The following is a 23324-nucleotide window of genomic DNA, read 5'->3' as shown; positions in this document are numbered from 1 at the left end:
AATTGGATTTGTTTTCAAATTCTTTATGGATCTGTGTAATCTGAGGGAAAAATATGTGTCTCTAATATGGTCATAAATTTGTCAGGAGGTTATGAGGTGCAGCTCAGTTTCCACCTCATTTTATGGGCAGTACACATAGCCTGTCTTCTCTTGAGAGCCATGTCTGCCTACGTCGGCCTTTCTCAATAGCAAGGCTATGCTCCCTGAGTCTCCCTCTCCCTCCCCCTCCTTCTCCTTCATCACATCAGACAGCATGCCAAGCCTTTCATCCCCCCTCTGATCCTGGGGGAGCTGTGTTGGTGACAGGGGGGCCTGGAGGACAACATCCCTCCACAGTGTATAAAAGGGATAAAGGGAGAGGAACCTGGTTAGCTAAAGCTAGCTAGCGATAGCATTGATGCTAAACCTGATGGAGAAACCTGAAGCTAAAACTGGTCTGAAACAAAAGCTAACAGTTTACAAAGGGATAAAGGGAGAGGAACCTGATTAGCTAAAGCTAGCTAATGATAGCATTGATGCTAAACCTGATGGAGAAACCTGAAGCTAAAACTGGTCTGAAACAAAAGCTAACAGTTTACAAAGAGGTAAAGGGAGAGGAACCTGGTTAGCTAAAGCTAGCTAGCGATAGCATTGATGCTAAACCTGATGGAGAAACCTGAAGCTAAAACTGGTCTGAAACAAAAGCTAACAGTTCACAGAGGGGTGAAGCTGAGAGAAACGGCTGGTGGTAGAGTGGTGGGTGGTCGGATCAAACACAAATTGCCCTCAGTAAATCCCTGCCTTCGAGTGCACAGCAGTACACAACAGCACACGCTACACACACACACACACACACACCCATGGGCCGAGACAACAGCTGCTGACCCTTGACAGCCGTAGCCCATTAATGTTTATTCTGAGAATCGTTGCTATCGTTCGCTGACAGAGTTTAAATGGGAGGCAGGTTGTAAATTACACCGTGTCTGCTCAAGGTGTCTGCACTGTGCAGAGACGCCTGGATCAGACCTGCTGTCTCAGCATCAGCTCTAATAATGTCTGTACTACAGGGGGGGGTTGACATTATTAAAGACATAAGGTGTCAAACATACGACCCGAGGGCCCATTCAATACGGCCCGCGGGTGGTTTGAGTACGTGTTGAAATGATAATGAACCTACATTTATAGTCTCTTCACTCTGTTCCAGCTTGATAAGTGTCACGTTCCTGACCTGTTTTCCTTTGTTTTGTATTTATTTAGTTGGTCAGGGCGTGAGTTGGGTGGGTTTGTCTATGTGTGATTTTCTATGTTGGGATTTTGTGTTCGGCCTGGTATGATTCTCAATCAGAGGCAGCTGTCAATCGTTGTCCCTGATTGAGAATCATACTTAGGCAGCCGGGGTTTCACGTGTGTTGTGTGGGTGTTTGTTTCCGTGTTTGTATTCGTGCCACACGGGACTGTTGTCGGTTGTATTCATTTTGTTATTTTGTTTCATGTTAGTGTTCAGTTTCGATTTAATAAATGATCATGAGCACTACCCACTCTGCGTGTTGGTCCGATCCATGCTCCTCCTCGTCTGAGGAGGAGAACGACTATGACGACCGTTACAATAAGTCATTTACAGTCTCTTCACTCTGACCAGCTAGATAACAGTCATTATAGTCTCTTCACTCTGTCCAGCTAGATACCAGTCATCTATAGTCTCTTCACTCTGTCCAGCTAGATAACAGTCATCTATAGTCTCTTCACTCTGTCCAGCTTGATAACAGTCATTTACAGTCTCTTCACTCTGACCAGCTAGATAACAGTCATTATAGTCTCTTCACTCTGTCCAGCTAGATACCAGTCATCTATAGTCTCTTCACTCTGTCCAGCTAGATAACAGTCATTTATAGTCTCTTCACTCTGTCCAGCTAGATAACAGTCATTTATAGTCTCTTCACTCTGTCCAGCTAGATAACAGTCATCTATAGTCTCTTCACTCTGTCCAGCTAGATAACAGTCATCTATAGTCTCTACACTCTGTCCAGCTAGATAACAGTCATCTATAGTCTCTTCACTCTGTCCAGCTAGATAACAGTCATCTATAGTCTCTACACTCTGTCCAGCTAGATAACAGTCATCTATAGTCTCTACACTCTGTCCAGCTAGATAACAGTCATCTATAGTCTCTACACTCTGTCCAGCTAGATAACAGTCATCTATAGTCTCTTCACTCTGTCCAGCTAGATACCAGTCATTTATAGTCTCTTCACTCTGTCCAGCTTGATAACAGTCATCTATAGTCTCTACACTCTGTCCAGCTTGATAACAGTCATCTATAGTCTCTACACTCTGTCCAGCTAGATACCAGTCATTTATAGTCTCTACACTCTGTCCAGCTTGATAACAGTCATCTATAGTCTCTTCACTCTGTCCAGCTTGTTAACAGTCATTTATAGTCTCTTCACTCTGTCCAGCTTGATAACAGTCATCTATAGTCTCTACACTCTGTCCAGCTTGATAACAGTCATCTATAGTCTCTTCACTCTGTCCAGCTTGATAACAGTCATCTATAGTCTCTTCACTCTGTCCAGCTTGATATCAGTCATTTATAGTCTCTTCACTCTGTCCAGCTTGATATCAGTCATTTATAGTCTCTTCACTCTGTCCAGCTTGATAACAGTCATCTATAGTCTCTTCACTCTGTCCAGCTTGATAACAGTCATCTATAGTCTCTTCACTCTGTCCAGCTTGATAACAGTCATTTATAGTCTCTTCTCTCTGTCCAGCTTGATAACAGTCATTTATAGTCTCTTCTCTCTGTCCAGCTAGATAACAGTCATTTATAGTCTCTTCACTCTGTCCAGCTTGATAACAGTCATTTATAGTCTCTTCACTCTGTCCAGCTTGATAACAGTCATCTATAGTCTCTACACTCTGTCCAGCTTGATAACAGTCATCTATAGTCTCTACACTCTGTCCAGCTAGATAACAGTCATCTATAGTCTCTACACTCTGTCCAGCTAGATAACAGTCATCTATAGTCTCTTCACTCTGTCCAGCTAGATAACAGTCATTTATAGTCTCTTCACTCTGTCCAGCTAGATACCAGTCATCTATAGTCTCTTCACTCTGTCCAGCTTGATAACAGTCATCTATAGTCTCTACACTCTGTCCAGCTTGATAACAGTCATCTATAGTCTCTACACTCTGTCCAGCTAGATAACAGTCATCTATAGTCTCTACACTCTGTCCAGCTAGATAACAGTCATCTATAGTCTCTACACTCTGTCCAGCTAGATAACAGTCATCTATAGTCTCTTCACTCTGTCCAGCTAGATAACAGTCATTTATAGTCTCTACACTCTGTCCAGCTAGATAACAGTCATCTATAGTCTCTACACTCTGTCCAGCTAGATAACAGTCATCTATAGTCTCTTCACTCTGTCCAGCTAGATAACAGTCATTTATAGTCTTTTTTTTTTACGAGGGGCCTGAGTCCAGGCTGTAATGTTTGGTCTGTCCTCAGCCTTGCTGTTGTTTTAACGAGGGGTCTGAGTCCAGGCTGTAATGTTTGGTCTGTCCTCAGCCTTGCTGTTGTTTTAACGAGGGGCCTGAGTCCAGGCTGTAATGTTTGGTCTGTCCTCAGCCTTGCTGTTGTTTTAACGAGGGGCCTGAGTCCAGGCTGTAATGTTTGGTCTGTCCTCAGCCTTGCTGTTGTTTTAACGAGGGGCCTGAGTCCAGGCTGTAATGTTTGGTCCGTCCTCAGCCTTGCTGTTGTTTTAATGAGGGGCCTGAGTCCAGGCTGTAATGTTTGGTCTGTCCTCAGCCTTGCTGTTGTTTTAACGAGGGGCCTGAGTCCAGGCTGTAATGTTTGGTCTGTCCTCAGCCTTGCTGTTGTTTTAATGAGGGGCCTGAGTCCAGGCTGTAATGTTTTGTCTGTCCTCAGCCTTGCTGTTGTTTTAACGAGGGGCCTGAGTCCAGGCTGTAATGTTTGGTCTGTCCTCAGCCTTACTGTGAGTAGCTTGTGAATAAGACTGTCTGACTCTCTGCAGTGAAAACCGAACACACTTCTCCTCAGCCGTGCTGTTGGCTGTTCAGTGATGACCACGTTAGACTCCAGTAAGTATCTAACATGGTAATCTAAAGGACATCTTTAGCATCCTGTTTAACATCCCGTCGTAGTGTTGAGCTGTGGATTGATGTGTGAGGAACTGAATCTGTGCAGGACTTCATGCACACCACTGGTGACAACTGGAGTTTAATGACCCAAGTCACGGTGGGAAGTCGCTATGGCATTTAACACGATGGCAGCCCTCTCCGGGCCCTTTCCAAACCGCCTTAAAAATAGACTTACAAAACAACCTCCCAAAGAGGGAATGACTCAATGTCAATGTCCAGGGAGACAGAAGTGCCCTATACCAGTTAGACTGCTTCAACTGTGACAGACACTTCCAGGGGTTGTGTTTTAGTTCGCAGGAAATGGAAGAACGGTCAACAAAACACATCATGAAACAGGGAGGTCTTATCTGAACTGGTCCAATCAGACATTAGTGTTATGCGTTTCTGTTGCAAAATGTTTTGCTACGGTGTATCCTGAATGAACATGACCAGTTGATGGTGAAACACATACCCCAACCCTGTATGTCTACAGGATGGTCAGGTTATAGAGGGACTATGTCTACAGTATGGTCAGGTTATAGAGGGACTATGTCTACAGGATGGTCAGGTTATAGAGGGACTATGTCTACAGGATGGTCAGGTTATAGAGGGACTATGTCTACAGGATGGTCAGGTTATAGAGGGACTATGTCTACAGGATGGTCAGGTTATAGAGGGACTATGTCTACAGGATGGTCAGGTTATAGAGGGACTATGTCTACAGGATGGTCAGGTTATAGAGGGACTATGTCTACAGGATGGTCAGGTTATAGAGGGACTATGTCTACATGATGGTCAGGTTATAGAGGGACTATGTCTACAGGATGGTCAGGTTATAGAGGGACTATGTCTACATGATGGTCAGTTAGGTTATAGAGGGACTATGTCTACAGGATGGTCAGGTTATAGAGGGACTATGTCTACAGGATAGTCAGTTAGGTTATAGAGGGACTGTGTCTACAGGATGGTCAGGTTATAGAGGGACTATGTCTACAGGATGGTCAGTTAGGTTATAGAGGGACTATGTCTACAGGATGGTCAGGTTATAGAGGGACTATGTCTACAGGATGGTCAGGTTATAGAGGGACTATGTCTACAGGATGGTCAGGTTATAGAGGGACTATGTCTACAGGATGGTCAGGTTATAGAGGGACTATGTCTACAGGATGGTTAGGTTATAGAGGGACTATGTCTACAGGATGGTCAGGTTATAGAGGGACTATGTCTACAGGATGGTCAGGTTATAGAGGGACTATGTCTACAGGATGGTCAGTTAGGTTATAGAGGGACTATGTCTACATGATGGTCAGTTAGGTTATAGAGGGACTATGTCTACAGGATGGTCAGCGTATAGAGGGACTATGACTACAGGATGGTTAGGTTATAGAGGGACTATGTCTACAGGATGGTCAGGTTATAGAGGGACTATGTCTACAGGATGGTCAGTTAGGTTATAGAGGGACTATGTCTACATGATGGTCAGTTAGGTTATAGAGGGACTATGTCTACAGGATGGTCAGTTAGGTTATAGAGGGACTATGTCTACAGGATGGTCAGCGTATAGAGGGACTATGTCTACAGGATGGTCAGGTTATAGAGGGACTATGTCTACAGGATGGTCAGTTAGGTTATAGAGGGACTATGTCTACAGTATGGTCAGGTTATAGAGGGACTATGTCTACAGGATGGTCAGGTTATAGAGGGACTATGTCTACAGGATGGTCAGGTTATAGAGGGACTATGTCTACAGGATGGTCAGGTTATAGAGGGACTATGTCTACAGGATGGTTAGGTTATAGAGGGACTATGTCTACAGGATGGTCAGGTTATAGAGGGATTATGTCTACAGGATGGTCAGTCAGGTTATAGAGGGACTATGTCTACAGGATGGTCAGGTTATAGAGGGACTATGTCTACAGGATGGTCAGTTAGGTTATAGAGGGACTATGTCTACAGGATGGTCAGGTTATAGAGGGACTATGTCTACAGGATGGTCAGGTTATAGAGGGACTATGTCTACAGGATGGTCAGGTTATAGAGGGACTATGTCTACAGGATGGTTAGGTTATAGAGGGACTATGTCTACAGGATGGTCAGGTTATAGAGGGATTATGTCTACAGGATGGTCAGTCAGGTTATAGAGGGACTATGTCTACAGGATATTTGGGTATTAGAGGGACTATGTCTACAGCATAGTTAGGTATTAGAGGGACTATGTCTACAGGATGGTCAACCAAAACTACACACATCATATAAGAGCACAACAACGTGTTGTTGTACACATTCTGTCATGTTCTTCAGGTCTGCTGGTCTCCTATATTAATCATTAGATGTTCTGTCATGTTCTTCAGGTCTACTGGTCTCCTATATTAATCATTAGATGTTGTGTCGTGTTCTTCAGGTCTGCTGGTCTCCTATATTAATCATTAGATGTTCTGTCATGTTCTTCAGGTCTGCTGGTCTCCTATACTAATAATTTCCCTCAACCATAGGGAGGTGGAAACACACACACAAACACAAACAGACACATTAAAGTAATGAAGTGACAAAGGAAAGCCATCAGTGGATATAAGACATGGCTCCATGGAAGAAGAGAGAATGTGATAGATGTCCAGAATGGGAACGACTCAAATTATTCCATGAATTATTCAGTCACTACAGGCCGGGGCTGGGCAGGACGTATGGAGGCTGGCTGGCTGGGAGGGAGGGAGGTAGGGGGGGAGAGGAGGGAGAGGAGAAAAGGAGCCAGGGAGGGAGGGAGGGAGGGAGGAGAGGAGGGGAGAGGAGAAAGGGAGGGGGGAGGTAGGAGGGGAGGAAGGGAGGGAGCCTGAGAGGAGGGAGAGGAGAAAAGGAGAAGAGAAAGGGAGGGGGGAGGGAGGGAGGGAGGAGAGGAGAAAGGGAGGGGGGAGGTAGGAGGGGATGAAGGGAGGGGGGGAGGGAGGGAGCCAGAGAGCGAGGGCAGCCAGACACCAAACCTGACATTTTTCAGGAGTATCTTCTACACAAGTTAATTAGTGGCTAGAGCGGAACGAACCCACAACACACAAGAATGTGCACACACACACACACACACACACACACACACACACACACACACACACACACACACACACACACACACACACACACACACACACACACACACACACACACACACACACACACACACACACACACACACACACACACACACACACCTTCTCGGCTACATGCTACATTTACATGTTCCAGCCGATTGATCGAGAATCCTTCTGTCACCGCTCTGGCTCAAATGTGAACAGAGACGGCGTCTTTTACAGCCAGATAGAGATGTATAAATACAACCAGTCATTTTGCCACATTCTCCTCTGACTCACTGTGTTCCAAGCCGTGCCAATTAGTTGGCTATAAAAAAAAAAACATATTTTCAAAGCACTGCCTTTGCTTTCACAAGTGTTGATAAAAGCCAAAATCAGGATGAATGAATGCAGATCCATAATATATCAACATCTGAAGTAAAGACTTACAGATTTCAAACATCCTGAGCCATATCGTTATTATGACCATTATAACGACAAAGAACGAATCTCGTTAATGTTGAGAGACAGATATCAGGTGAGAAAGAGAGAAACTGCTTTAATTCCGTGGATCTGGACGAAAAAAAATAGAATTTTCTTCTCAGAAGGAAACAAAGACAGAGAGAAAATAAATGCAGAGGCTCGACTGATCAACTTGAGAGAGAGACAGAGACAGAGAGACAGAGAGAGAGAGAGAGAGAGAGAGAGAGAGAGCGAGAGAGAGAGAGAAAGAGAGTCACTCATTTGAAAATGATGATTCCAAATTCAAGTCAGATCGAGGAAGAGAAACTGTCTCATTTAGAAAAGGCTGAAGGTGAATATGGCTGATGGAGAAGCATACTTGAGTGAGTATTTGAGTAATGCTTTGTCGTGAGTTATTCACAAGCCAGCCAGGGCTGATTAATGACCCCATCGCCCTGCTCCTCTTTCTGAGGATGGGCGCAGTAGGTTATCTAGAGGCTGACTAGACCTGAGGATGGGTGCAGTAGGTTATCTAGAGGCTGACTAGACCTGAGGATGGGAGCAGTAGGTTATCTAGAGGCTGACTAGACCTGAGAGCAGTAGGTTATCTAGAGGCTGACTAGACCTGAGGATGGGTGCAGTAGGTTATCTAGAGGCTGACTAGACCTGAGGATGGGAGCAGTAGGTTATCTAGAGACTGACTAGACCTGAGGATGGGTGCAGTAGGTTGTCTAGAGGCTGACTAGACCTGAGGATTGGAGCAGTAGGTTATCTAGAGGCTGACTAGACCTGAGAGCAGTAGGTTATCTAGAGGCTGACTAGACCTGAGGATGGGTGCAGTAGGTTATCTAGAGGCTGAATAGACCTGAGGATGGGAGCAGTAGGTTATCTATAGGCTGACTAGACCTGAGGATGGGAGCAGCAGGTTATCTAGAGGCTGACTAGACCTGAGAGCAGTAGGTTATCTAGAGGCTGACTAGACCTGAGGATGGGAGCAGTAGGTTATCTAGAGGCTGACTAGACCTGAGGATGGGTGCAGTAGGTTATCTAGAGGCTGACTAGACCTGGGGATGGGAGCAGTAGGTTATCTAGAGACTGACTAGACCTGAGAGCAGTAGGTTATCTAGAGGCTGACTAGACCTGAGGATGGGCGCAGTACGTTATCTAGAGACTGACTAGACCTGAGGATGGGAGCAGTAGGTTATCTAGAGGCTGACTAGACCTGAGAGCAGTAGGTTATCTAGAGGCTGACTAGACCTGAGAGCAGTAGGTTATCTAGAGACTGACTAGACCTGAGGATGGGAGCAGTAGGTTATCTAGAGGCTGACTAGACCTGAGAGCAGTAGGTTATCTAGAGACTGACTAGACCTGAGAGCAGTAGGTTATCTAGAGGCTGACTAGACCTGAGAGCAGTAGGTTATCTAGAGACTGACTAGACCTGAGGATGGGCGCAGTAGGTTATCTAGAGGCTGACTAGACCTGAGGATGGGAGCAGTAGGTTATCTAGAGGCTGACTAGACCTGAGGATGGGAGCAGTAGGTTATCTAGAGGCTGACTAGACCTGAGAGCAGTAGGTTATCTAGAGGCTGACTAGACCTGAGGATGGGAGCAGTAGGTTATCTAGAGGCTGACTAGACCTGAGAGCAGTAGGTTATCTAGAGGCTGACTAGACCTGGGGATGGGAGCAGTAGGTTATCTAGAGACTGACTAGACCTGAGAGCAGTAGGTTATCTAGAGGCTGACTAGACCTGAGGATGGGCGCAGTACGTTATCTAGAGACTGACTAGACCTGAGGATGGGAGCAGTAGGTTATCTAGAGGCTGACTAGACCTGAGAGCAGTAGGTTATCTAGAGGCTGACTAGACCTGAGAGCAGTAGGTTATCTAGAGACTGACTAGACCTGAGGATGGGAGCAGTAGGTTATCTAGAGGCTGACTAGACCTGAGAGCAGTAGGTTATCTAGAGGCTGACTAGACCTGAGAGCAGTAGGTTATCTAGAGGCTGACTAGACCTGAGAGCAGTAGGTTATCTAGAGACTGACTAGACCTGAGGATGGGCGCAGTAGGTTATCTAGAGGCTGACTAGACCTGAGGATGGGAGCAGTAGGTTATCTAGAGGCTGACTAGACCTGAGGATGGGAGCAGTAGGTTATCTAGAGGCTGACTAGACCTGAGAGCAGTAGGTTATCTAGAGGCTGACTAGACCTGAGGATGGGAGCAGTAGGTTATCTAGAGGCTGACTAGACCTGAGAGCAGTAGGTTATCTAGAGGCTGACTAGACCTGAGGATGGGTGCAGTAGGTTATCTAGAGACTGACTAGACCTGAGGATGGGAGCAGTAGGTTATCTAGAGGCTGACTAGACCTGAGAGCAGTAGGTTATCTAGAGGCTGACTAGACCTGAGGATGGGAGCAGTAGGTTATCTAGATGCTGACTAGACCTGAGGATGAGAGCAGTAGGTTATCTAGAGGCTGACTAGACCTGGGAGCAGTAGGTTATCTAGAGGCTGACTAGACCTGAGGATGAGAGCAGTAGGTTATCTAGAGGCTGACTAGACCTGGGAGCAGTAGGTTACCTAAAGGCTGACTAGACCTGAGAGCAGTAGGTTATCTAGAGGCTGACTAGACCTGAGAGCAGTAGGTTATTTAGAGGCTGACTAGACCTGAGGATGGGAGCAGTAGGTTCTCTAGAGGCTGACTAGACCTGAGAGCAGTAGGTTATCTAGAGGCTGACTAGACCTGAGAGCAGTAGGTTATCTAGAGGCTGACTAGACCTGAGAGCAGTAGGTTATTTAGAGGCTGACTAGACCTGAGGATGGGAGTAGTAGGTTCTCGAGAGGCTGACTAGACCTGAGAGCAGTAGGTTATCTAGAGGCTGACTAGACCTGAGGATGGGAGCAGTAGGTTATCTAGAGGCTGACTAGACCTGAGGATGGGAGTAGTAGGTTATCGAGAGGCTGACTAGACCTGAGAGCAGTAGGTTATCTAGAGGCTGACTAGACCTGAGGATGGGAGCAGTAGGTTATCTAGAGGCTGACTAGACCTGAGAGCAGTAGGTTATCTAGAGGCTGACTAGACCTGAGAGCAGTAGGTTATCTAGAGGCTGACTAGACCTGAGGATGGGCGCAGTAGGTTATCTAGAGGCTGACTAGACCTGAGGATGGGAGCAGTAGGTTATCTAGAGGCTGACTAGACCTGAGGATGGGAGCAGTAGGTTATCTAGAGACTGACTAGACCTGAGGATGGGAGCAGTAGGTTATCTAGAGGCTGACTAGACCTGAGGATGGGAGCAGTAGGTTATCTAGAGGCTGACTAGACTTGAGGATGGGAGCAGTAGGTTATCTAGAGGCTGACTAGACCTGAGGATGGGAGCAGTAGGTTATCTAGAGTCTGACTAGACCTGAGGATGAGAGCAGTAGGTTGTCTAGATGCTGACTAGACCTGAGGATGAGAGCAGTAGGTTATCTAGAGGCTGACTATAGACCTGGGAGCAGTAGGTTATCTAGAGGCTGACTAGACCTGGGAGCAGTAGGTTATCTAGATGCTGACTAGACCTGAGGATGGGAGCAGTAGGTTATCTAGAGGCTGACTAGACCTGAGAGCAGTAGGTTATCTCGAGGCTAACTAGACCTGAGGGCAGTAGGTTATCTAGAGGCTGACTAGACCTGTGGATGGGAGCAGTAGGTTATCTAGAGGCTGACTAGATCTGAGAGCAGTAGGTTATCTAAAGGCTGACTAGACCTGAGAGTAGTAGGTTATCTAGAGGCTGACTAGACCTGAGAGCAGTAGGTTCTCTAGAGGCTGACTAGACCTGAGGATGGGAGCAGTAGGTTCTCTAGAGGCTGACTAGACCTGAGAGCAGTAGGTTATCTAGAGGCTGACTAGACCTGAGAGCAGTAGGTTATCTAGAGGCTGACTAGACCTGAGGGCAGTAGGTTATCTAGAGGCTGACTAGACCTGAGGATAGGAGCAGTAGGTTATCTAGAGGCTGACTAGACCTGAGAGCAGTAGGTTATCTAGAGGCTGACTAGACCTGAGGATGGGAGCAGTAGGTTCTCTAGAGGCTGACTAGACCTGAGAGCAGTAGGTTATCTAGAGGCTGACTAGACCTGAGAGCAGTAGGTTATCTAGAGGCTGACTAGACCTGAGAGCAGTAGGTTATCTAGAGGCTGACTAGACCTGAGAGCAGTAGGTTCTCTAGAGGCTGACTAGACCTGAGAGCAGTAGGTTATCTAGAGGCTGACTAGACCTGAGGATGGGAGCAGTAGGTTAGCTAGATGCTGACTAGACCTGTGGATGGGAGCAGTAGGTTATCTAGAGGCTGACTAGACCTGAGGATGGGAGCAGTAGGTTCTCTAGAGGCTGACTAGACCTGAGAGCAGTAGGTTATCTAGAGGCTGACTAGACCTGAGAGCAGTAGGTTATCTAGAGGCTGACTAGACCTGAGGATAGGAGCAGTAGGTTTTCTAGAGGCTGACTAGACCTGAGAGCAGTAGGTTATCTAGAGGCTGACTAGACCTGAGGATGGGAGCAGTAGGTTCTCTAGAGGCTGACTAGACCTGAGAGCAGTAGGTTATCTAGAGGCTGACTAGACCTGAGAGCAGTAGGTTATCTAGAGGCTGACTAGACCTGAGAGCAGTAGGTTATCTAGAGGCTGACTAGACCTGAGAGCAGTAGGTTATCTAGAGGCTGACTAGACCTGAGGATGGGAGCAGTAGGTTCTCTAGAGGCTGACTAGACCTGAGAGCAGTAGGTTATCTAGAGGCTGACTAGACCTGAGAGCAGTAGGTTATCTAGAGGCTGACTAGACCTGAGAGCAGTAGGTTATCTAGAGGCTGACTAGACCTGAGGATGGGAGCAGTAGGTTAGCTAGATGCTGACTAGACCTGTGGATGGGAGCAGTAGGTTATCTAGATGCTGACTAGACATGGTGCTATGAGCCTGACTGCTTCAGACTGACACCTGAGTTTCTCTCCCCTAATACTCAGAGTCCTGCTCTGGGAACAGTCTCCTAGTTAGTGGGGAGAGAGGTCAGAGGAGTAGGCTCTCCCTTTAGGCTAACACATACAAAACAGACTTCCTTACGGAAGGATTGATGTGTATAACAATGTGTATTTTAATGTGTATTTGGAAGTGCTGGGGAATGTTGTTCCCACACGGCTGGCCTGGCTAGGGATTAGGGGAATGTTGTTCCCACACGGCTGGCCTGAATAGGGATTAGGGGAATGTTGTTCCCACACGGCTGGCCTGGCTAGGGATTAGGGGAATGTTGTTCCCACACGACTGGCCTGGTTAGGGATTAGGGGAATGTTGTTCCCACACGACTGGCCTGGCTAGGGATTAGGGGAATGTTGTTCCCACACGGCTGGCCTGGCTAGGGATTAGGGGAATGTTGTTCCCACACGACTGGCCTGGTTAGGGATTAGGGGAATGTTGTTCCCACACGGCTGGCCTGGCTAGGGATTAGGGGAATGTTGTTCCCACACGACTGGCCTGGTTAGGGATTAGGGGAATGTTGTTCCCACACGACTGGCCTGGCTAGGGATTAGGGGAATGTTGTTCCCACACGGCTGGCCTGGCTAGGGATTAGGGGAATGTTGTTCCCACACGGCTGGCCTGAATAGGGATTAGGGGAATGTTGTTCCCACACGGCTGGCCTGGTTAGGGATTAGGGGAATGTTGTTCCCACACGGCTGGTCTGGCTAGGGATTAGGGGAATGTTGTTCCCACCCGGCTGGCCTGAATAGGGATTAGGGGAATGTTGTTCCCACACGGCTGGCCTGAATAGGGATTAGGGGAATGTTGTTCCCACACGGCTGGCCTGAATAGGGATTAGGGGAATGTTGTTCCCACACGGCTGGCCTGGCTAGAGATTAGGGGAATGCTTGTTCCCGCTCTACTCTGCTCCAGGACGACTGTGGAATGTTTTGCAATGTCAATTATAGAATCCGGAACTCCTCTTCTCTGTCATTACCCAGAACCCTCCAGGGCAACATGTTCAATGGGACTAGTCTACCTCAACAGAAAGGGGTGTTGGGGGGGGGGGGGGGGGGGGGTTTGCATGCATTTGTGTGTGTTTGTGTGTTTGTGTGTGTGCATGTATGTGTTCAGACAAACTATGCTCTAATTTACACACTAAAGCCTCCTTTCTGATTCTCTCCAAGTAGTAAAACAGATAACAAAGGAAAGACAGAGAGACACAGATCAGAGAAAGATAGAGAGACACAGAAAGAGAGCAAGAGAGAGAGAGAGAGAGATCAGAGAAAGATAGAGAGAGAGAGAAAGATAGACAGATAGAGAGAGAGAGAGAGAGAGAGAGAGAGAGAGAGAGAGAGAGAGAGAGAGAAAGAGAGAGACAGAGAGAGAGAGAGAGAGAGAGAGAGAGAGAGAGAGAGAGAGAGAGAGAGAGAGAGAACAGAGAAATATAGAGACAGAGAGAGAGCGAGAGAGATCAGAGAAATATATATATATAGAGAGAGAGAGAGAGAGAGAGAGAGAGAGAGAGAGAGAGAGAGAGAGAGAGAGAGAGAGAGAGAGAGAGATCAGAGAAAGATAGAGACAGAGAGAGAGAGAGATCAGAGAGAGATAGCTAGACAAAGAAAGAGAGCGAGCAGCAGCAGTAACACAGGTGCTCCATTCTAGATGAACAGTGGTAGTAGAGCCAGCTAGGTGGAGCAGGTGCTCCATTCTAGATGAACAGTGGTAGTAGAGCCAGCTAGGTGGAGCAGGTGCTCCATTCTAGATGAACAGTGGTAGTAGAGCCAGCTAGGTGGAGCAGGTGCTCCATTCTAGATGAACAGTGGTAGTAGAGCCAGCTAGGTGGAGCAGGTGCTCCATTCTAGATGAACAGTGTTAGTAGAGCCAGCTAGGTGGAGCAAGTGCTAGTAGAGCCAGCTAGGTGGAGCAGGTGCTCCATTCTAGATGAACAGTGGTAGTAGAGCCAGCTAGGTGGAGCAGGTGCTCCATTCTAGATGAACAGTGGTAGTAGAGCCAGCTAGGTGGAGCAGGTGCTCCATTCTAGATGAACAGTGGTAGTAGAGCCAGCTAGGTGGATACATATAAACATCCCAATCTTATAGACCTGTTAGCCTAGCCTGACCTAGCACATATAAACATCCCAATCTTATAGACCTGTTAGCCTAGCCTGACCTAGCACATATAAACATCCCAATCTTAGATACCTGTTAGCCTGACCTAGCACATATAAACATCCCAATCTTAGATACCTGTTAGCCTAGCCTGACCTAGCACATATAAACATCCCAATCTTATAGACCTGTTAGCCTAGCCTGACCTAGCACATATAAACATCCCAATCTTAGATACCTGTTAGCCTGACCTAGCACATATAAACATCCCAATCTTAGATACCTGTTAGCCTAGCCTGACCTAGCACATATAAACATCCCAATCTTATAGACCTGCTAGCCTGACCTAGCACATATAAACATCCCAATCTTATAGACCTGTTAGCCTGACCTAGCACATATAAACATCCCAATCTTATAGACCTGTTAGCCTGACCTAGCACATATAAACATCCCAATCTTATAGACCTGTTAGCCTGACCTAGCACATATAAACATCCCAATCTTATAGACCTGTTAGCCTGACCTAGCACATATAAACATCCCAATCTTAGAGACCTGTTAGCCTGACCTAGCACATATAAACATCCCAATCTTATAGACCTGCTAGCCTAGCCTGACCTAGCACATATAAACATCCCAATCTTAGAGACCTGTTAGCCTAGCCTGACCTAGCACCTATAAACATCCCAATCTTAGAGACCTGTTAGCCTGACCTAGCACATATAAACATCCCAATCTTAGAGACCTGTTAGCCTGACCTAGCACATATAAACATCCCAATCTTAGAGACCTGTTAGCCTGACCTAGCACATATAAACATCCCAATCTTATAGACCTGTTAGCCTAGCCTGACCTAGCACATATAAACATCCCAATCTTAGATACCTGCTAGCCTAGCCTGACCTAGCACATATAAACATCCCAATCTTATAGACCTGCTAGCCTAGCCTGACCTAGCACATATAAACATCCCAATCTTAGAGACCTGCTAGCCTAGCCTGACCTAGCACATATAAACATCCCAATCTTAGAGACCTGTTAGCCTGACCTAGCACATATAAACATCCCAATCTTATAGACCTGCTAGCCTAGCCTGACCTAGCACATATAAACATCCCAATCTTATAGACCTGCTAGCCTAGCCTGACCTAGCACATATAAACATCCCAATCTTAGAGACCTGCTAGCCTAGCCTGACCTAGCACATATAAACATCCCAATCTTATAGACCTGCTAGCCTGACCTGACCTAGCACATATAAACATCCCAATCCTAGAGACCTGTTAGCCTAGCCTGACCTAGCACATATAAACATCCCAATCTTATAGACCTGTTAGCCTGACCTAGCACATATAAACATCCCAATCTTAGAGACCTGTTAGCCTGACCTAGCACATATAAACATCCCAATCTTATAGACCTGTTAGCCTAGCTTGACCTAGCACATATAAACATCCCAATCTTATAGACCTGCTAGCCTGACCTAGCACATATAAACATCCCAATCTTATAGACCTGCTAGCCTGACCTGACCTAGCACATATAAACATCCCAATCCTAGAGACCTGTTAGCCTAGCCTGACCTAGCACATATAAACATCCCAATCTTATAGACCTGTTAGCCTGACCTAGCACATATAAACATCCCAATCTTAGAGACCTGTTAGCCTGACCTAGCACATATAAACATCCCAATCCTAGAGACCTGTTAGCCTAGCCTGACCTAGCACCTATAAACATCCCAATCTTAGAGACCTGTTAGCCTAGCCTGACCTAGCACATATAAACATCCCAATCTTATAGACCTGTTAGCCTAGCCTGACCTAGCACATATAAACATCCCAATCTTAGAGACCTGCTAGCCTAGCCTGACCTAGCACATATAAACATCCCAATCTTATAGACCTGTTAGCCTGACCTAGCACATATAAACATCCCAATCTTATAGACCTGTTAGCCTAGCCTGACCTAGCACATATAAACATCCCAATCTTAGAGACCTGCTAGCCTAGCCTGACCTAGCACATATAAACATCCCAATCTTATAGACCTGTTAGCCTGACCTAGCACCTATAAACATCCCAATCTTAGAGACCTGTTAGCCTAGCCTGACCTAGCACATATAAACATCCCAATCTTAGAGACCTGTTAGCCTGACCTAGCACATATAAACATCCCAATCTTAGAGACCTGCTAGCCTAGCCTGACCTAGCACATATAAACATCCCAATCTTAGAGACCTGTTAGCCTAGCCTGACCTAGCACATATAAACATCCCAATCTTAGAGACCTGTTAGCCTAGCCTGACCTAGCACATATAAACATCCCAATCTTATAGACCTGTTAGCCTGACCTAGCACATATAAACATCCCAATCTTATAGACCTGCTAGCCTAGCCTGACCTAGCACATATAAACATCCCAATCTTAGAGACCTGTTAGCCTAGCCTGACCTAGCACATATAAACATCCCAATCTTAGAGACCTGTTAGCCTAGCCTGACCTAGCACATATAAACATCCCAATCTTAGAGACCTGCTAGCCTAGCCTGACCTAGCACATATAAACATCCCAATCTTATAGACCTGTTAGCCTGACCTAGCACATATAAACATCCCAATCTTATAGACCTGCTAGCCTAGCCTGACCTAGCACATATAAACATCCCAATCTTAGAGACCTGCTAGCCTAGCCTGACCTAGCACATATAAACATCCCAATCTTATAGACCTGCTAGCCTAGCCTGACCTAGCACATATAAACATCCCAATCTTAGAGACCTGTTAGCCTAGCCTGACCTAGCACATATAAACATCCCAATCTTAGAGACCTGTTAGCCTGACCTAGCACATATAAACATCCCAATCTTAGAGACCTGTTAGCCTGACCTAGCACATATAAACATCCCAATCTTAGATACCTGCTAGCCTGACCTAGCACATATAAACATCCCAATCTTAGAGACCTGTTAGCCTAGCCTGACCTAGCACATATAAACATCCCAATCTTATAGACCTGCTAGCCTAGCCTGACCTAGCACATATAAACATCCCAATCTTATAGACCTGTTAGCCTAGCCTGACCTAGCACATATAAACATCCCAATCTTAGATACCTGTTAGCCTAGCCTGACCTAGCACATATAAACATCCCAATCTTAGAGACATGTTAGCCTAGCCTGACCTAGCACATATAAACATCCCAATCTTATAGACCTGTTAGCCTAGCCTGACCTAGCACATATAAACATCCCAATCTTAGAGACCTGTTAGCCTGACCTAGCACATATAAACATCCCAATCTTAGAGACCTGCTAGCCTAGCCTGACCTAGCACATATAAACATCCCAATCGTATAGACCTGCTAGCCTAGCCTGACCTAGCACATATAAACATCCCAATCGTATAGACCTGCTAGCCTAGCCTGACCTAGCACATATAAACATCCCAATCTTATAGACCTGTTAGCCTAGCCTGACCTAGCACATATAAACATCCCAATCTTATAGACCTGTTAGCCTAGCCTGACCTAGCACATATAAACATCCCAATCTTATAGACCTGCTAGCCTAGCCTGACCTAGCACATATAAACAGGTGTTAGCTGTGAGTGACCTGCTAGTCTAACCTAGTCTACATAATCATCCCAGTATCACTATAACACAGTAGTTATGTTTATAACACACACACACAGACACGCACACACACACACACGCGCGCACATACAAGCACACACACACACATGTGCACGCGCACACGCGCACGCGCACGCACGCACACGCAAGCAAGCAAGCAAGCACACACACACAAAAACACACACATCTCTACACACACTAATGCTATCCCCATCCATCCAGGCCACTCTAGGTTTTCATAATGTGATGATAAGCTGCTTGTTTGCCCCACAGTAGCAGCCCTCTCTGCCAGTTCAGAGCTGATCATCCTACAACACAATGAAACAACAACGGATCAGCCTCCGACCAGCCAACCAACCATCCTCCCTCTCTTTCTCCTGCTCTCCCTCGTTCATTCCCTGTACAGAATCGTTAGCTCTCTTTCTCATTCTGTCTCTCATTCTCTCTCTCATTCTCTCTCTCTCTCTCTTGCTCTCTTTCTCCATTCCTTCCCTGGTCCCATTCACTGTACAGATGCATTAGCCCTCCTGCTCCTCTCTCCCTCTCTCTCTTTCTCTCTCCCTCCTTCTCTCCAATCCTCCCTCGTTCCCAGGTTGACTTACTGTGCAGGTGTTCAGAAGCATAATAATACACATCTTCATATCCCTCCTGATAGTCCTCCTCCGGTCTGTACTTTTTCCCCTTCCGCCTCCTGGACCTCCTGATCTGCTTCACAAAGACCAGGAAACGCTCCATGGCTCCAGACAAAACACCACCGAAGACCTCCTCTACAATCCTCTAATGTTACAGCCTCCTCCTCTCCTCTTCTCCTCTACAATCCTCTAACGTTACAGCCTCCTCCTCTCCTCTTCTCCTTTAGAATCCTCTAACGTTACAGCCTCCTCCTCTCCTCTACAATCCTCTAACGTTACAGCCTCCTCCTCTCCTCTACAATCCCTGTGCAGAAGCAAGCCCCTGCTGCTCGGACAATCCACAAACCTCCAAATGCCTCCTCGACAATCCCCTTTTACAATCCCTCTACAGTAGTAGAAAAAACAAAGTGGTGCCTCCTTTGCTGAGCTGCCTCACAGCAGCAGCTAGACAACGGGAGCCTCAGCTGTGTGTCAGTGTGTGTGTGTTAGCGCGTGTGTGTGTGTGTTAGCGTGTGTGTGTGGAGTGTGTGTCAGTGTGTGTGCTGGCACTCTGCTGCTTCACAAAGAGCAGTAGAGCAGCAGAGCAAAGAGAGGGGGGGGTTGGGTGGAGAGAGAGAGAGAGAGAGAGAGAGAGAGAGAGAGAGAGAGAGAGAGAGAGAGAGAGAGAGAGAGAGAGAGAGAGAGAGAGGAGAGAGAGAGAGAGATAGGTGAGCGAGAGAGAGAGGGAGGAGAGAGAGGAGAGAGGGAGAGAGGGAAAGGGAGAGGGAGAGAGAGAGGAGAGAGAGAGACAGAGAGATAGACAGAGAGAGAGAGCGAGAGAGAGAGAGAGAGAGAGAGAGAGAGGAGAGGAGAGAGAGAGAGAGGAGAGGGAGAGAGAGAGAGAGGGAGGAGAGAGAGAGGGAGGAGAGAGAGGAGAGAGGGAGAGAGGGAAAGGGAGAGGGAGAGAGGAGAGAGAGAGAGAGGAGAGGGAGAGAGAGAGAGGGAGAGAGAGAGAGGGAGGAGAGAGAGAGAGAGAGAGGGAGGCAAGAGAGGGAGAGGGAGAGAGAAGAGCGATGAGAAGAAGTGATAGCCTCAGTTAGAGCGTGAGCCAGCCAGCCAGCCCACCGGGGGAGATGTGTCAAATAACACCTCCTCGTCCCACTCCTCTACCGCTCGCCTCCACCACGTGGAAGGAGGGCTGATGCCTCTTCTGTTGGAGAGCTGCCTGCCCCTGGTCCTGTGGCGCAGCGCTTAACACCTGACCGCATGCATCCTGTTAGTTGCCAAGCTACTGTGTCCCTTCTCCAGTCACTGTGTGTCCTCTGTAGGCAAGCCTTGAGCATCTCTGTAACCAATCTATCCTCTGTAGTCACTCAGCCTCTCCTCTGTAGTCACTCAGCCTCTCCTCTGTAGTCACTCAACCTCTCCTCTGTAGTCACTCAGCCTCTCCTCTGTAGTCACTCAGCCTCTCCTCTGTAGTCACTCAGCCTCTCCCCTGTAGTCACGCAGCCTCTCCCCTGTAGTCACTCACCCTCTCATATGTAGTCACTCAGCCTCTCCTCTGTAGTCACTCAGCCTCTCCTCTGTAGTCACTCAGCCTCTTTTTACTCAGCCTCTCCTCTTTAGTCACTCAGCCTCTCCTCTGTAGTCACTCAGCTGGGTTTTACTATCAGAGGAGGGTGTTGATTACTTCACTACATTCAAAGGGCTTTATTGGCATGGGAAACATATGTTTACATTGTCAAAGCAAGTGAGATAGATCATAAACAAAAGTACTATCTCTCCGTCCCTCTTACCTCTCTATATCCCTTCCTCTTACCTCTCTCTCTCCCTCCCTCTTACCTCTCTCTCTCCCTCCCTCTTACCTCTCTCTCTCCCTCCCTCTTACCTCTCTCTCTCCCTCCCTCTTACCTCTCTCTCTCCCTCCCTCTTACCTCTCTCTATCTCCCTCCCTCTTCCCTCTCTCCCTCAGTCTTACCTCTCTCTCTCCCTCAGTCTTCCCTCTCTCTCTCCCTCCCTCTTACCTCTCTCTCTCCTTCCCTCTTCCCTCTCCTTCCCTCTTCCCTCTCTCTCTCCCTCAGTCTTACCTCTCTCTATCCCTCCCTCTTCCCTCTCTCTCTCCCCCCCTCTTCCCCACAGTTATTCCTTTCCAGCTAGGGCAGGGGGAGTGAGGATGGGAGGATCGGGATAGCAACACAGCAGGAGAGAAGGTGTGTGTGTGTGTGCGTGTGCGTGTGCGTGTGTGTGTGTGTGTGTGTGTGTGTGTGTGTGTGTGTGTGCGTGTGTGTGTGTGTGTGTGCGTGTGTGTCTAGCAAGGCAGAGAGAGCCTCCAGACACAGACGGATAGAATGAAGGCATAGCTGCAAGCCTGTCCCCCCCCCCCCCCCCACACACACACACACACCACTCCACCAGACACAGTATTGAGCAGTTCCTCTGACAGTATTCATAGACAGGAGAGCGGGTGTTAATTGGACCAATTGCTGCCAACGACACCTCCACATCCCAAACGGCACCCTATTCCCTATATAGTGCATTCCTATTGAGAAGGGCCCTATTTCCTATATAGTGCACTACTATTGAGAAGGGCCCTATTTCCTATATAGTGCATTCCCATTGAGCAGGGCCCATATGTAGGGAATAGGGAATAGTGTTCCATTTGGGCTGCAGGCACAGTCTGTCTCTATATCGCACCTTTCAAACCAAGACGTTTTTTCACCAAACTTTAGCATCCTGCCAACTTTAGCATCCCGCCAACTTTAGCATCCTGCTGACAACTTTAGCCTCCCGCCAACTTTAGCATCCCGCCAACTTTAGCATCCTGCCAACTTTAGCATCCCGCCAACTTTAGCATCCTGACAACTTTAGCCTCCCGCCAACTTTAGCATCCCGCCAACTTTAGCATCCTGCCAACTTTGGCCTCCCGCCAACTTTAGCATCCTGCCAACTTTAGCATCCTGCCAACTTTAGCATCCCGCCAACTTTAGCATCTGCCAACTTTAGCATCCTGCCAACTTTAGCATCCCGCCAACTTTAGCATCCCGTCAACTTTAGCATCCCGCCAACTTTAGCATCCCGTCAACTTTAGCATCCCGTCAACTTTAGCATCCCGCCAACTTTAGCATCCCGTCAACTTTAGCATCCCGACAACTTTAACCTCCCGCCAACTTTAGCATCCCGACAACTTTAGCCTCCCGCCAACTTTAGCATCCTGACAACTTTAGCCTCCCGCCAACTTTAGCATCCTGCCAACTTTAGCATCCTGCCAACTTTAGCCTCCCGCCAACTTTAGCATCCCGCCAACTTTAGCATCCGCCAACTTTAGCATCCTGCCAACTTTAGCATCCCGCCAACTTTAGCATCCCGTCAACTTTAGCATCCCGCCAACTTTAGCATCCTGCCAACTTTAGCATCCCGCCAACTTTAGCATCCCGTCAACTTTAGCATCCCGCCAACTTTAGCATCCCGTCAACTTTAGCATCCCGTCAACTTTAGCATCCCGCCAACTTTAGCATCCCGTCAACTTTAGCATCCCGACAACTTTAACCTCCCGCCAACTTTAGCATCCCGACAACTTTAGCATCCCGCCAACTTTAGCATCCCGTCAACTTTAGCCTCCCGCCAACTTTAGCATCCCGCCAACTTTAGCATCCCGCCAACTTTAGCATCCCGTCAACTTTAGCCTCCCGCCAACTTTAGCATCCCGCCAACTTTAGCCTCCCGCCAACTTTAGCATCCTGACAACTTTAGCCTCCCGCCAACTTTAGCATCCCGCCAACTTTAGCATCCCGCCAACTTTAGCATCCCACCACCTTTAGCATCCTGACAACTTTAGCCTCCCGCCAACTTTAGCATCCCGCCAACTTTAGCATCCCGTCAACTTTAGCATCCCGCCAACTTTAGCATCCCGCCAACTTTAGCATCCCGCTAACTTTAGCATCCTGCCAACTTAGCGTCCTGTGAACTTTTTGCCTTCAAATATTCACACCCCTTGATTTTTTCACATTTTGTTGTGTTACAAAGTGGGATTAAAATGGATTTCATTGTTTTTTTCATTTTTTTTGTCAACGATCTAAAGAAAATGCTCTGTAATGCCAAAGTGGAAGAAAAATTCTAAACTTGGTTATTGAGGAGGGAAAACAGGTCATTGAAGAGGGAAAACAGGCCATTGAAGAGGGAAAACAGGTTATTGAGGAGGGAAAACAGGTTATTGAAGTGGGAAAACAAGTCATTGAAGAGGGAAAAGAGGTCATTGAAGAGGGAAAACAGGTTATTGAGGAGGGAAAACAGGTCACTGAAGAGGGAAAACAGGTCATTGTGGGGGGGAAACAGGTTATTGAAGTGGGAAAACAGGT

At 47.2% G+C, this 23324-nt stretch overlaps 1 protein-coding gene across 2 annotated transcripts in view; it reads right to left on the bottom strand.

Moving 5' to 3' along the window:
* The window catches only part of grip1 (glutamate receptor interacting protein 1), a 421581-nt gene extending 402072 nt beyond the window's left edge, over positions 1-19509 (bottom strand). The window contains exon 1 of one of the 2 annotated variants that reach the window (XM_071331724.1): positions 18961-19509. In XM_071331724.1, coding sequence (XP_071187825.1) covers positions 18961-19093 — 133 coding nt within the window. In that variant the 5' untranslated portion in view covers positions 19094-19509. The remainder of the gene's footprint in view (positions 1-18960) is intronic. The other variant, XM_071331723.1, reaches the window with a different exon arrangement.
* Between the last annotated feature and the right edge of the window lie 3815 nt (positions 19510-23324).

The sequence above is a fragment of the Salvelinus alpinus genome, chromosome 11 (assembly GCF_045679555.1).
Source record: "Salvelinus alpinus chromosome 11, SLU_Salpinus.1, whole genome shotgun sequence".
NCBI classification, from domain to species: domain Eukaryota; kingdom Metazoa; phylum Chordata; class Actinopteri; order Salmoniformes; family Salmonidae; genus Salvelinus; species Salvelinus alpinus.
The sequence above is the reverse complement of the archived record's forward strand: the minus strand, read 5'-3'. Positions and strand labels throughout refer to the sequence as shown.